Source organism: Drosophila melanogaster, chromosome 3L (genome assembly GCF_000001215.4).
Source record: "Drosophila melanogaster chromosome 3L".
NCBI classification, from domain to species: domain Eukaryota; kingdom Metazoa; phylum Arthropoda; class Insecta; order Diptera; family Drosophilidae; genus Drosophila; species Drosophila melanogaster.
In genome coordinates, this window is record NT_037436.4 from 11,741,020 (window position 1) to 11,755,690 (window position 14,671).

General features: G+C 42.3%; 2 protein-coding genes across 4 annotated transcripts in view; one reads left to right on the forward strand and one right to left on the reverse strand.

The window, feature by feature from the left end:
- loaf (lost and found) overlaps positions 1-14,671 on the reverse strand; it is a 32,594-nt gene that overhangs the window by 7,431 nt on the left and 10,492 nt on the right. For all 3 annotated transcript variants that reach the window (NM_001104119.2, NM_001382185.1, NM_001104117.2), the window contains exon 3: positions 2,787-3,010. In NM_001104119.2, coding sequence (NP_001097589.2) covers positions 2,787-3,010 — 224 coding nt within the window. The remainder of the gene's footprint in view (positions 1-2,786; positions 3,011-14,671) is intronic.
- Gr68a (Gustatory receptor 68a) lies at positions 10,286-11,455 on the forward strand (the record flags this gene model as incomplete). Its single annotated transcript, NM_079303.2, has 1 exon — positions 10,286-11,455. The coding sequence occupies one exon, from the start codon at positions 10,286-10,288 to the stop codon at positions 11,453-11,455; it is 1,170 nt and encodes a 389-aa protein (NP_524027.2).

Sequence of the window (14,671 nt, forward strand, 5' to 3'; positions counted from 1 at the left end):
ATAGTTTTTACCCCCCAATTTGAGCAGCCGAAGTGTTGGTTGCACTCAATCTTTTCCCTGGAAGATGACAGCGCTTTGGCAGTGGCCCAGTGTCACTGGCTCCGAAGTCCGGACAACTAGCCCTAGATCGACAAGAACCACCACTAGAACCACCAGCCAGATGGGAAATTGGGTCGCGCGCCACACAGGCGACAGAAAGCGGCTGAAACATTTTTGTTTTTAGCTTTGGCACATGCACTTTCAAGGTTTTCCCCAGAGAAAAAATCCAGATAGAGATAGAGAGTGAAAGCGGAGGGGGGCGGGGGAGTTTGCTGGCGGGGGGCGTGGCGCTGCCTTGGCTGGCATTTTTCTAATTTTCTAGTTGAACATTTTTTATGCATATTTTTTAGTGCCACTGTCGCAGCTTCCTTTGGCAAATAAAGGATTTGGCTTATGCGCGCTCTATTTGTGGCCACTTTCCTTGGCTCACATTGCACACAAGCCAACAGCAGTGCATTTTCCATTGCACCCAACCCAACACCACCCCCACCTCCCCCCCGTAGACCGCATTAAATAATGCAGTGAGTGGGTGGAATGAGGGGGTGGTGGCGAATGAAAAATGGAAATTGTTGCTGATAAAATCACAGAGCTATCAGCAGAAGAAGCAGCGCCACCAGAGAAGCTGTTGCCGCATTGCAGCCGCAGTGGCAGCCAAACTCAGCCACCCATCCGCCCAACCACCCACTTTTCCAACATCCTTGCTGGCTGTCATCATTGCAAATGTTGCAGCGACAAAATTATGCCTGCATGTGTGTCCGGGTATGTGGAGCATCCCATGTTGGCTGAGCGGAAGCCCCACAGGGATTGAACCTAAAATGTCAGAGGCATCAACGTGATCTGGATAATGCGGTGGCTGCGGCTGCCACGCCCCCAGATCTCCGCCTGCTACCTCCCTCCTTCCCTCCCTCAATACCCCCCCCCCCCTCTACGGCCAACAAATTGCACTGAATTCGTATAGCTGGCAAACCATCAACCCAAAAAACCACCCAACCCACCCAAACCGCCTTCGAGTGTCGCAAACTAAGCAATGATTGGCCTTAACTATCGACATGTGATGCCAGCGCATATTTGCATATACGTAAGGATGTGCGGCGACATTGGATTCCTTAAACGTTGCTTAGCCGGGATGCAGCTCCAGGGATGTGGCATGTAATCGATAGGGGAATGCATCAATGGGTTCTGGGTTCTCCCTGGCCAATTCCACGCAACTTTGACAAGATATTACCAAAACAGAGATGTAAGTTGACTAAAACTCAGCAAGGAATTGAAAGATTATGTCTTTAAACAATGAATACATGGATGTGATTGAAGCTGTAAACTTTTTACATGTTGTATTAAACGAACAAATATGTTATGCTAAAATGCAGAATATGAAAATGAGTTTTTTCTGCACATTTGGGCAACAACTTTTTTTTAGCGCAGTGCATGTATATTAGGCTATTCATGTTTTTATACACACACCTACACGCTAGCAAATGATTCCATAATGAAAGTAGGTAGGTATGCAAATATATGAATATGCGTGCTGATGGCCTGGATGGTATCTTTTCCCATCTGGGACAAATTAAATATACATTACCCGCTCCATGTAAACACATCGGTGTTTCCGATGTTTAAACAAACGAATCAAAAATCTATAAATAAATATTTATATTTCTGTGGGCTGGTGTTCATTTTTATTGACACAAAGTGAGATAGATGGGGGCGAAATGTGATTTGCACACTATGCTGCAGGAGAATCAATGACTTTTATTTGATTTCGAAAATGGAGAAGCAACATCACTTAATTCACTTAGCATATATCCGCATTTGCATACATATCGTTCTGCCTTCTGCCATGAGTGATTCAAATTTGAATTGCCTGTTTCACAGTTCAGTTCCTAATAATTCAATCTACTGTAGCACTAAGCCCACATCCACACATCTCCTCGTATCCATCCAATCCTTCCCCCCCCCCTGCATATGCACATAATTACAGCTGCGCGCAGATACCCCATCCTCGAGAATCCACCAACCAGGAATTCGATACACATGTATGTACATAGAAGGCACAAGTGGCAAACTCCGACTGCGTTCCTGCCGCAATTTAATTGTTCACACGGCGTTGGGTGACTCACTCATGTGATTAGCCATTTCCAGGCGAATCAATATGATGATGGTGCATCGGTACACTGAGAAAAAAAGAACTTTAAATAGTTCTCAGCGAGAATTGTGTGGACAAACTATAAAGACTCTCTTTAATCCATAATGCAATTCAAGGATAGTTAAGATTATGTTTGACTGCAATACCTTGGTATATCCAACTGTACTATCGTTGAATTTGATAATATAGATCTATAGTAATAGATTGATAATAATGTTGGTCTAAGAAATCCGTAAAGCTTATCTCTTATTTAAAGCGTAGTATGAACACACCAGCATTTCGCAATTAAATTTAATGAAACCAGCTTTGTAAATTCCTTAAATAAATGAATGCATTCTCATAAACTTCCCCTAACATCTTTGATTATTGAAATTTTCCTTAAATCTACTTGCCTAGAAAGCCATGGGTGTAAAATGCCGCCGAACAGATTCACTTTGCTTTTTCGATTTGCATATGCAAATGCGCAATTTCGCTAATAAAAATGTGGGGCACGTATCGCAACCACAGGCGAGTTTTTCACATTCTCCAAAGGCAGATGCCAATGTTGGCATAATTACCACACCAAAAAAGAAGGAATTGAAGTCCCTGAAATCCATGGACTCACCTTGGGCGTGGCGACGGCGTGGGCGCCATCGTAAACCAGCAGGTGATCGTTGCAGTCCAACTGCAGCATGTCGAAGCGGAGCATGAAGCGCTGCAGCACCGAGTGCGTCTGGAAGGTGATAATGCAGTCCAGATTCCGCTCGTTCTGTGACCAGAGCACCGCTCCATCGATCTTTCGGTACAGCTGCTGGAGGAAGTGGTTCTTGCACAGCGACTGCATGTAATCTGCAAGGAACGGAAAAGCATTAATCTTAGTATCTCGAATTATCATAAAACTATTAAAATATTAGTAAGGATTTTTTCAGTAAGGGAATCCTATTTAGCAAGAGCTCAAAGCTAAACATATATAAAAACACTCCATATGGATTACTCATAATAGTCACCTATAATATTTATCTCAAAACATTCCACTTCATTTGTTTAATTTCATGTTTTTTTTTTTTTTAATTTGAAATGTGACCTCTGAACATTGTTCTTCTCATTTACATGTTCCCCAAGCTTTGTTAAATATATATTTTTTTTTAAATAATTTCATAACCCACATAAAGTATAAACTCGACTGCTCCGGCTGAACGAAACCCCAGCACTTGCCACAGAAATCTGCAGGACGTCTCTCCGTTGGCAACTTCCTTTGGCTTAATGGCGCTGAGGCGTCTCGTGCGCTGCGCCGGAAAATGTGCACTTAAATTTTAATGGAAGGATGAAAAATTCATTTACGCTTCGCTACGCGTATTACTTGCACATGTTTCCGAGCTCACCAGTTGCGTTTATTATGCCCTCCCAGACTGCAGTCGACTGCAGTTTGGCAACTGGATGCGGTGGATTTGCATAATGCCTGATCAGGAATTCAATGCACACGTTAATACCTAATGTACTCGTAAAGGAAACTCGAAAAAGAAGTGTAAATATCTTTTAGATGTTAGCTGAATTATCATTTTTTCATCAATCATCACTCAAAGAAGATGAAGAAGAAACCCATTTATAAATCAACGAAATAAGGATAGCAAAACAGTGTTTAATTGGCACATATAAAGTTAGTTCGAAGCTATAAACTAATGAAATGACTTTAGAAAAGGAAAAGTTCCAATGTTTTTTTCCCATCCCACTTTTGGCCTGCCAGAGATATAACTATCTTATGATAGGAACTTTTTCCCACTTTTAGTGATAAGTTTGAACGGTCCAAGGGGGACAGTTTTCGCTGCTGAACTTTTAATTTGCCGCGGCTCAATCAAAACGACCTCAACGACCCGAGGAGGGCGCTAGAAAGTCGAAGCCAGCTGCAGGCAGGCGGCAATGCGAAAATAATATCGCATTATTTAAGCAACTTTTAATTAGTTTGATGGCGCAAACTATGGCGCTTAAGTGCCAAATGCATTAACATGAAACGAGAGCCATTTGGAGGAGCTGCTCTACTCTGGACATCGTGGCATGCAAATGAACCAGCGAACCCCCGCATCCAACATACTATGCCATAAAACCAACGCAGGACATCGGCCGGATTTTTAATGAAACACAATAATGTTACTGTGTGTGTGGAGCAAGGGGGGGTAGGTAGGTTTGGGACTAAGTATAAGTGGGGCACCCCCCAAGCTTACGTGCGCCTGATTTCAGGCAATTTCCTGCCTAGCAACCGCTTCCGCTCCCGCCGCCACACTAATTCAATTTCGGTCCCAATAAAACGCACACGAAAAGATGACGCCGCATCCTGGCCAGCTGGGAGAGATGTGGCGTAGCAGTAGGAGCTGGAGCAGGAGCACGCCCAAGGAATTTACTACAAATTCATTTTACGCCCTCCGTTGCAGGAGGCGGATGATGATGGGGCAAAAAAGGAGCCATCATGTGAGCTCCTGGCTGGTCCTGGCTGCTCCACCCTGTGAATGCCTCATTTTCGGTCACAAATGTTGTCCTCGTCGCGTTGCCAACTTCAAAATTGAATTCACAATTTGGATTGAATTGCTGACAGACTTGGCTGGCCTTTGTTTTAGTCCCTATTCCGTTTCTACACAGAGCGAAACTACAAAGGACTGCCAAACGCTTACTCTATAAAAATATGTAGCATACTTTTTGGCGCACACTGCTTTGTAAACTTAATTTAATTAACTTTAATGATATAATTTAACCATGCCCTACTTAAACTGAAAATATTTTATGCAACTTATATAACTTTGAATTTCTTACTGTGCATCTCTGCCAAATAAAACGGATCCTAACTCTCTGACTAGGTAGACAGTTTCTTTGGCTTTATATGTAATTGGCAATTTCGTTACACATTTCGCTTTGATCTCCGGCAAAGTAAATAGCCGAGTGTACCAAAGAGCTGAACTGGGCGTAAAGTGGGTGGTGGCAAGAGGGCGGGGCGTGGCGTGTTTCCGCCCACCACCTCCTTTGCCACCTGCACAAATTGGCCGCAAGCCACTTGGTAAGTAATTTTCCGTGGCCTTTTCGGTAGTGGAAATTTTTGGCGGTAGCTATTCCGCTTGTGCTCTGTACTTTGCTCAACATTCAACATTCTAGTGAATAAACAAGGCAGAGAAAATAACTCACAAGTCATGGCCCTAACGAGGGATTAACAGATTAGCGTTAAGTAATGGTTAACAATCATGATACGAACGAAATATGGCCGTAACATAACGGTCAGTTTGTTTTAGGGCTGGCTAATGGCTTTTTCATTACGATTTAAATAAATAAAACTAATTACTTTAAGAACAAACTGTGTGCAATAGAAATAAAAATGTTAGGTGTTTTATATGATTTTATTTAAGGAATATTAAGGTATGGAATACTATTGACCAACTAAAATTTGATCTATATACATAAGAGTCTATTTCAGTTATATACAAAAATTGTATTTGAAAGAAATTTGAGATTAATTTTAGCATAACAATAGATTACTTAATACCGCATAGCATCCCCGTAGTTAAAAACATGTCAGATAGTTTTGAAAAATTATACGACTTTGTCGAGAAATCTCTGAATATATATATCAGAAGTTATGCCATTGGAGTTACTTCTTCGTCCTGATAAATTCACTTCCAGCTGCTGCTGCTTGAATAATTTCACTCAGCTGGGAGTGGAACATCGACAGCGACAAATGGGCCAGCACCGAGATCCATGTGCATCTGTATCTGCATCTGTATCTGTATCCGCATTCGTATCTATATCTGCATCCCATATGGCAGCTCGAGGGCGATGGAGGTTTGAGTGGGAAATAGAAATAGAATTTCTGCACAATTTGCCATTAAGATATGTGGGGTCGGGGATCGAGGGAACAAGGGACAAAAGCACAAGGAAATGAACCGGCAGAGACAATTGTAAAATATCAATTACGTTGTGTGGAGTGAAAATGGAGCGCAAAGTGCTCGGTTGCCGCTTCCGTTATCATTGGCTCCTAGGCGGCCAGAAATCCCTCAATCATTTCTGGACAGGATTGCGAGGAGTGCTGCAGAGTGAAGTGGAGTGGCGTCGAGTTGGCTGTGTTTACCCCCGCCGCCATGTACGTATCGGGATTATCATGCATCTGCGCTGATCCCCCCGGGGATGGGAGATATACCGAGATAGATGTGGAGGGCGGCAACATACAGTGGATGTGGAAGTGGAAGTGGGAGTTGCTGGGGGAGTTGGGCGAAGGACAAGAGCAAATCGTGGCTGCCTTCGGGCTGTCGGGCTTTCTGTGTGAAGTGAAAGACAAACGAAAGCCGCGCAGGACGTTGAAACCCATGTGACATTCATGGCAGCCACGGGATGGAGATGAAGTCGTTTCCCATCCAGCAGATACATTTTCTATAAATTAAGGCATTTCTGACACAAATGCTGGCAGCTTCAGGGAAAACAATTCCATTTGCCGAGGAGGCGGAATCGCGGATCTGCTGGCTGAAATTGCAACATGCTTCAAGTTCGGCTCGTCCATGAGCCAAAGTGCATGCACTCAGAACAAATTGGTACCAAGTAGCGGTAGCAATATATTAGTTATAGCTAACTTTCTGCCTAATAGATTTCACAATATTTCTGGTTTTTTAAATGCACTGAATTTCAATATAACCACAAAAGCTTACGTATTAAAATTCCATTAATAAATTTAATATTTTTTTGTCAGTGTCCATTCATATAGATATACACACATAAGTATGTTTATCTTCAATTTGTTTATGCATTCGCAGGGAAAAGCAGCAAAAAATAAATGGGTAGCAGCAGAAAACAGATAACGACAAGGCACAGAGCGGGCATAACCACTCGGATCTGGTATGGGATCTCCGACTGGGGGGCAGGGATTAGTTTTGATGGCTGGGCAGCCAAAAAACACAGGAAAATGGCCTGCTTGAAATTAGGGATAAGGCCCGGCTTAAATCCTGAGAGCGTCCCACATCAAAAGGGAGATGGCTCGCAAAGAAGAAAAAAAAACTGTTCAATCTGGACGGCGTGTTCATGAAAATATCAAATCCAAAACTGACTGAGCCTCATCTGCCAGTGAAAGCCAATTTTTCAGTTAATGGCCGAGATTACCCGGTCGAAATGTCATTTGCTATGACTGAGCCACTGTCAAAAGGAATTAAAATTGGTATAATTAATTTGACAGCTTTGTCGCCCGCGTTATTAATCGACTAATAATGCCATTGGATCTGTTTTCCAGGAGACGCGAGTCGTTTAATGTTGCCAATCGAGAAACCTTTCCTTGCAGCTCTTTTGAAAGTTATCGCGATGGCTTAAATCCTCCAATTGCCAGTGGCAATTCGCAAACAATCTGCAAACGTCCAAGTTGCGCGTCGTCACCATAACTCGCGGCACTCGGAATCGCATTGGAAATGGCCCTTGCTGGCGGAGAAGCCATTCCGCAGCTTAATGCTTCCGGTCGACGATGGCGAAAGGGATGCCGGAAGTGTTTTGGTGGTCCTAAATGCGTTTTGGCCCGAACCCCTCGTGCATTTCTTTCGCCATTCGCCTCCCTGGACACTAGATGTCTTCGTTGACTCTGGCTGGAAAATGATGTTTACTCTGTCTTCTAACTTTGTGCTCCTCCCGTTTCCTTGGAGCACAGTCACACGCATGAACCGACCTTCGCAAATAAAGCAATCCCCAGTTGAACAGTTAGCAAAACTGGGAAGTCTTATTCACGCTGTACTGTAGAAGTTGAAAACGAAGCACACTCAAATTTCTTTGCGTGTAGCTCAGTGCCGTTTTCTCCTCGAATACGAGTCATCGCCCAATGAGGACACCTTAAGAGTATCGACAAATATAGAATATAGAAGCTAGGTGCTTTGAAGGCGAAGAATTATTATATTCGTTGACACGAGTAAACAAGAGAGTTTCAGCTAACACATTTCCCAATGGATATTCCCAAGGATAATCACTGAGCATTGCAAATACGCTAGCAGGTGTATTGCAAACTACAGACGATAAGTTTATTTGATGTAGTTAACTTTGTGCCAAACTGTGATTAGAGAAAGTTTCGAAGATGCTTTCGCAAATATTTCGCTGACTCGGGAAAAGTTCGGTTGGAAAAACAAAATATATGAGTAGAACTTCAATATTTATTGACTCTTCATGTTTTAGTTGCTAGTTCAATAAAGTGGTTAAATCAGTTTTAACTTTTTCGAAGTTCTCACTTCAACGAATTTGAAAAGTTCTTCAGCTATACTTTTGGTACCATATAATATATTCAGTTCATTACTTAATCTATGTAAAAAAACATCTAGACAAGCGCAAGCAACATGACGTATACTTAATATTATGTATTCGCCCCAGTATTCACACAGATCCAAATCTCGTAGATACATACTGTAATAAATAGCTTTGGGGCTTTTATTTATTATAGTTCATCAAGGGGTCTACTTAATTAGCCTTCTGCTCAAAAATTTTCCTTGCACCCGGTCAGCATGGTAATGCCCATTTAAGGGCTTATACTTAGCATTTCCGGCAGCTCAAAATTCCCAGACATCGTGATGCAAATTTAATGTAAATATTTTAAACTAATTTTCAGTGATTATGCAAAACCACAAATAAATCTGCAGCAATGGAATAAACGAGTGGATGCCCACCGTAAACGTTGGATTTTGGTTGCTGGATGGTGGTGGCCACAAGGAGCAGTAGCAACAATGGATGGCTGGAGGTAAAGTAACCGCAACCGGGGCAAGCTTAGTGCGTGCCCCAAAGCGAGGATTGGACGAAAGTTTCGTGGGTGGGTTACATGGTGGAGATGGTAGTGATGGGTTTGAGGAAGGTGGTTTTCGGGGGTCAAAGTTGGTTTTGCTGCTCTGCTCGATGCAGAGTTGTGGCAAAAACTTTGGCCCGAAATCTGTTCGGTTTTCGATCATACCCGCCCACCAGGCAGCCAGCCGCCTCTTTTACTCCGGATGTGCCCCGGCAACTTGGCTGCAACAAAATAATTTCGCTGGCTCGTTTGTCAAACTAATGGCAGGAATTTGAGCAATTTAAGCAACAAAGGTTAAACAATGAATTTCCTGTGCTCCTATATTGAATTTTACTGGCCCTCGAATGACCCTCGATGTTCGTGTAAAGTCATTGCCCTCACAACTATACACGGTGGCTCTTGGAAAAATTGGTATGAAATCAAAAAAAAAAGAAGAGATTCATCACATGGAATACAAGTTTAGATAGATGGGCTTCAATTTCAAAAATATCAATCCCTTTTATTTTCAGCAAAATTTCCAATTAAGCATGGTTCTAGGAAATTGTTGCCAGTGCATTGTGGCACAACCTACGCTCTATCCACTTGACTAAGCTGTAGCTACTGGCATCGACATCTGGTGCCGGACTCACACGCTCCATTAGCGCCACCATCGATGGCATCTTGGAGGCCATGGCGATGGCCTGCGCCACAAGGATTCCCAGATGACGCCTCTGGTCTTTTGTCGCTGCTGTTGCTGCTTTAATGAAATAATTGAAGTAAATGCCTTTCGCCTGGCCGACTTCGTCCATCCAGCTTATCCGTCGAAGGCGTTTGCATAATGAGCATAATCCCCATTCAGTATCCCTGCATCCTGTCGTTTAGCCTTGGGCCGCCCGGAATGCCCGTGTCCGTCAAACCATTCACGTGGCCCATTGAGCTGCGTCCGCCGCCGGTGGTTTGTCAAAGTAATTGGGCTATTTAAGTGGCGCATTGGACAGCGCTTTTAAGTTTCGCGGATATTTATGTCAGTCGGCAATTATGACATGTCGCATTAGCTCGTAATTACCCAATGATACGCGAACTACTTTGCCCACTCATCAGTCATGAATTTGATCAAATAAATTGGACGCAGACTAACTTAATACGATAATGATGATTTTTCAGCCATTTAGAATTCAAGAAATTAACACCTAAATACGAAATTTTGCTTGTAATATATTTGCTTCATACTATTAATAGTATCATATTATTACGCCTATTTGCTGTTTATGACAGCTAATTAAAGGTACTAATACAGTAAGCCTGCTACTCAGTTAATGACTGGAGTCACCAAATTGTTTCATTTTAGTTAGTGCCACAAAGCGCACCATATCGATATGAAGATCTACCAGGATATATATCCTATATCCAAGCCCTCGCAGATCTTTGCTATATTACCATTCTATAGTGGAGACGTCGATGATGGCTTTCGCTTTGGAGGATTGGGTCGCTGGTACGGACGACTGGTGGCCCTGATTATACTAATCGGATCACTGACATTGGGGGAAGATGTGCTCTTCGCCTCCAAGGAGTACAGATTGGTGGCCAGTGCCCAAGGTGATACCGAGGAGATCAACAGGACCATCGAGACGCTTCTGTGTATCATCAGCTATACCATGGTGGTATTATCGAGTGTGCAGAATGCATCCAGACACTTTCGCACTCTTCACGATATTGCCAAAATCGATGAGTATCTGCTGGCCAATGGATTCCGGGAAACCTACAGTTGTCGCAATCTGACCATTCTGGTCACCTCTGCAGCAGGCGGTGTCCTCGCTGTGGCCTTCTACTATATTCACTATCGAAGTGGCATTGGTGCCAAAAGGCAAATCATCCTGCTTCTGATCTACTTCCTCCAACTGCTGTACTCCACTCTCCTGGCCTTATATCTAAGGACACTCATGATGAATTTGGCACAGAGAATTGGATTTCTTAACCAGAAACTGGATACGTTTAATCTTCAGGATTGTGGCCACATGGAAAACTGGCGTGAGTTGAGCAACCTCATAGAGGTCCTTTGCAAATTCCGCTACATCACCGAGAATATTAACTGCGTGGCCGGAGTTTCATTGCTATTCTACTTTGGCTTCTCCTTCTACACGGTCACAAATCAGAGTTACTTGGCCTTTGCCACATTGACAGCCGGCTCGTTGAGTTCCAAAACAGAAGTGGCTGATACCATAGGACTATCATGTATCTGGGTTTTGGCTGAAACTATCACAATGATTGTGATTTGCAGCGCATGTGACGGCCTGGCATCCGAGGTGAATGGCACGGCACAGATCCTGGCGAGAATTTACGGCAAGAGCAAGCAGTTCCAGAACCTCATCGACAAGTTCCTAACGAAGAGCATCAAACAGGATCTTCAGTTCACCGCCTACGGATTCTTTTCCATAGACAACTCAACACTCTTCAAGATCTTCTCGGCTGTTACTACCTATCTGGTGATTCTCATTCAATTCAAGCAGTTGGAGGACTCCAAGGTGGAAGACATTAGTCAGGCATAAGAGCAAGTTTTATTATAATATGGTTTTAATATTATATAATCGTTGTTAGATGATTCATGTATTCTAAAAAAAATTCACAACATGTTTATGCCCACAATGTGGAATGTGGATGTGGAAAATTGGGTCTTTGTGCTATGGAATACCCCATGTGAAGTGCCCCATTATCTACACCATCATTTGTCTGGATAGCTGGTGATGGAAATCAATTTCAAGCTGACAGCTGCAATATTTCCAATTCTCCTGCTCCCGGTGGGAAAAACAAACATTGCAATGCGTACAGCTCATCAAATCGGGGGCACGCGGTGGATGCCAAGGGGCATGCCACGTGCAACTTAAACGCATCATTAAACTTTTGTCACTTCTCAGAATGTGGCAACCTCAGACCAGAGGCACTCGAGCGTGCAGCCAAGATGAAGTGCCAAACTAATGAAGGAACTATGGAGCAACCGATGGGGGCGGACCATCCACCAACACGAGCTGGCAAAAAGGACATGCCCCAAATGGGCCAGACGATAAGATTCACCCAAGTCTGCCTGTCGCTCGTCCTTTTCCTTCCATTCCCATTGCAATAATCAAGCGAATTGTCGCTTGTCAAAATGTTTGAATAGTCAAAAGTTTCGGAATTTATATTTCACCTTCTTTTTTTTTCTCTTTTGTCCTGCGGCACAGTTCAGCTCCGATAGCTCTGACTTTTGAAGTGAAATTTTATTAAAATCGATGGTAAAACTGAAAAGTTTTGGCAAATGACTCTCGTTAAACATTTAGTTTTGCTACTTCAAAGATTCAATCGCGAACAAAAACTTTTTGCTTATATCATGACTTTAATGATCTACTTTTGTTATTAAAGCTTAATACATAAATATTTATTGAAATTAATAAGAAAAAAATTGAAAAATTTAATTTCATTTTCAAAAAGAACATTTCCCAATGATGTCCATTTATTTCTGATAGAAAAGAATCCATTTCTTGGAACAAAACTATCTTTGCAGTCAATCGATCATTTTTGCCCATTTTTCACCAGGATTGCCTAAGTTTTTTTCTGATTGAGTAAACTTTGCCAGTTGCGCTGGCAAAAAGCAGTTTAATTATGCGCGCTTTTCAACTTTTCATTAAGAACTTGTCAAGGAGCTATCAACTTGTTATGCAGCCATCGAAGGGCTGCTCAATCTACCGCAGAGCAGATCATTTCCGGAACGAGAAGGTAAGCCCAGATGAGCCCCTCCGGATATCCGGATGGATGTACGGTGAAAAACGCCTGCGGGCCCTTTGTTTGTTTATTTTAGCCCACTCGCAAAATTCTTAATTAAATTTCGCACTGCCCTTGTGGGCCGGACTTTGGCTGGTCTTAACTGGCCTACGAGGCGGAGGCTTAAACATATACATACATATATATTTAACGAAAATCATTTTTCCTCTTATTAATTCCATTTTTGCTGCTGCTGCGAAACAAAGCGAAAAGTTTTTGCATAGTTTTCCCAGCGAGCTTAGCCCTACCGTTAGTTTATTACGCCATTGTTGGTGCTGCGTCTTTTCTCTATTATTTTTTTTTATTATTTTATTCTATTTCATTTAATTTTTTCTTGTTTTTTATTATTGTTGTTTACTTAGTTCGGTGCTATTGTCTAGGCGCTTCTTGTAATATTTTTCCTTCAGCCACCGGCCACGCCCACCGCTCACCACCGCCCACCGGAATCTTGGCTACGGAAGATAATTTCGCCGCTTTGTTTTTTGGGCGGCCCGTGGATTCGCCGTGCAACGCCTAAGTGGATCACGCGCACACTAACTTGGCTAAGGATACAGGACACAGGACACAGATATGTATATATATACACTCAGACACATATATATTTATATATACATATATATATATAAGTTTATCCCTGGCCGAGAAACTACCGACGATACAATGCCCATGATGACGACACGAAAGAGGTTTGGGACTCGTAGTGGTTTTTGCTTGAATAGAATACAATTTTCTGTGCATTTGATTACAAAAGGGATTCATTTTATGCCCCTTTGTTGCCCGTTTCATACACTTTTCCTCGTTCTTCGCTCCGGCAGGATTCGGAATCCATCAATGCAGCACTCAAGGATTGTGGATGGGGCTTTAAGGTTTCCAAATTAGAAGGCGAAACTGGTTGATCAGATTTTCTGTAATCAAAATCTTGTAAGCCATTGCAATGCGAAATTTGCTCAAGCATACAAAATTTTTCTGTAATAAATTCCTTAAAAATAATACAATTTAATAAAACATTTCTTCCGCATTTATAACTTTGAAATCATTTAGAGTTTATTTGCCCCAACATGAAAGAAGCAAATAAACACTGATTGGTTGACAAAAAGTAAGCCTTTTAAAGCCAATTAAAATAGGGTCAAAAGTTTGCCAATTCCCCAAATTCAATTTGTCAAACCCAATTCCCGCAATTGACAGAATGTGTATTGCGCTACCCTTATTTTTTGTATTTTTTTTTTTTGGTAGTAATACATAAATTAAATTTGGAAATCGGTTTGGTGGAACACGAGTCCGCACTCACTGACTGGCACATATGTACATACTAGTATGCATATATGTATGTATTGCATTTATCGACCGATTTCGCATAATAAGCGATTACCTACTACCGATTCCAGCAGCAGAGCGGAAATATTGATAAATGATCCGCCCACGTTCGTGGATAATTTCACAAAACCAATTCGCAGCGAACGAATTCATTGTTCGCTATTTTTGGGGGTTCGGTGCTAAAATGCTCCAATGCTCCAGATTGCTCCAATGTTTCAATGCTCCAATTGGAAAATGAAATCGGGAGGGGATTGGGCCTTTTTGGCAATGACACCATGCCGCGGGATGCCAACGCATCAATACTCGATTTGGCATCGCTCCCTCGCAAACTTCGACATTCGAAAATTTCGCTCCCAGTTGCGAACTACAACAAATGGAATTTATTATGCGTTGCCTGATTTCTATCCGCTGGCTGCAATTTATCTTCCATAAACATTTATCTGCGCATTTGACTGTGACCTGTCCCATTTCTCCAAGGATCGCTGAACAGCTGAGTCATCGCCACTCGGCCAAGATTTATTATTATTATTAGTGAAGCTGCGGATGGAAAACAAGCTGGTCAAAGGTGGCACATAATAATGCCATTTTTCAAATCTAAAGTAAGTTATTCAATATCAATAGTACAGCGCTTTAAGCAAGATGCTAGCTTTTTTTTT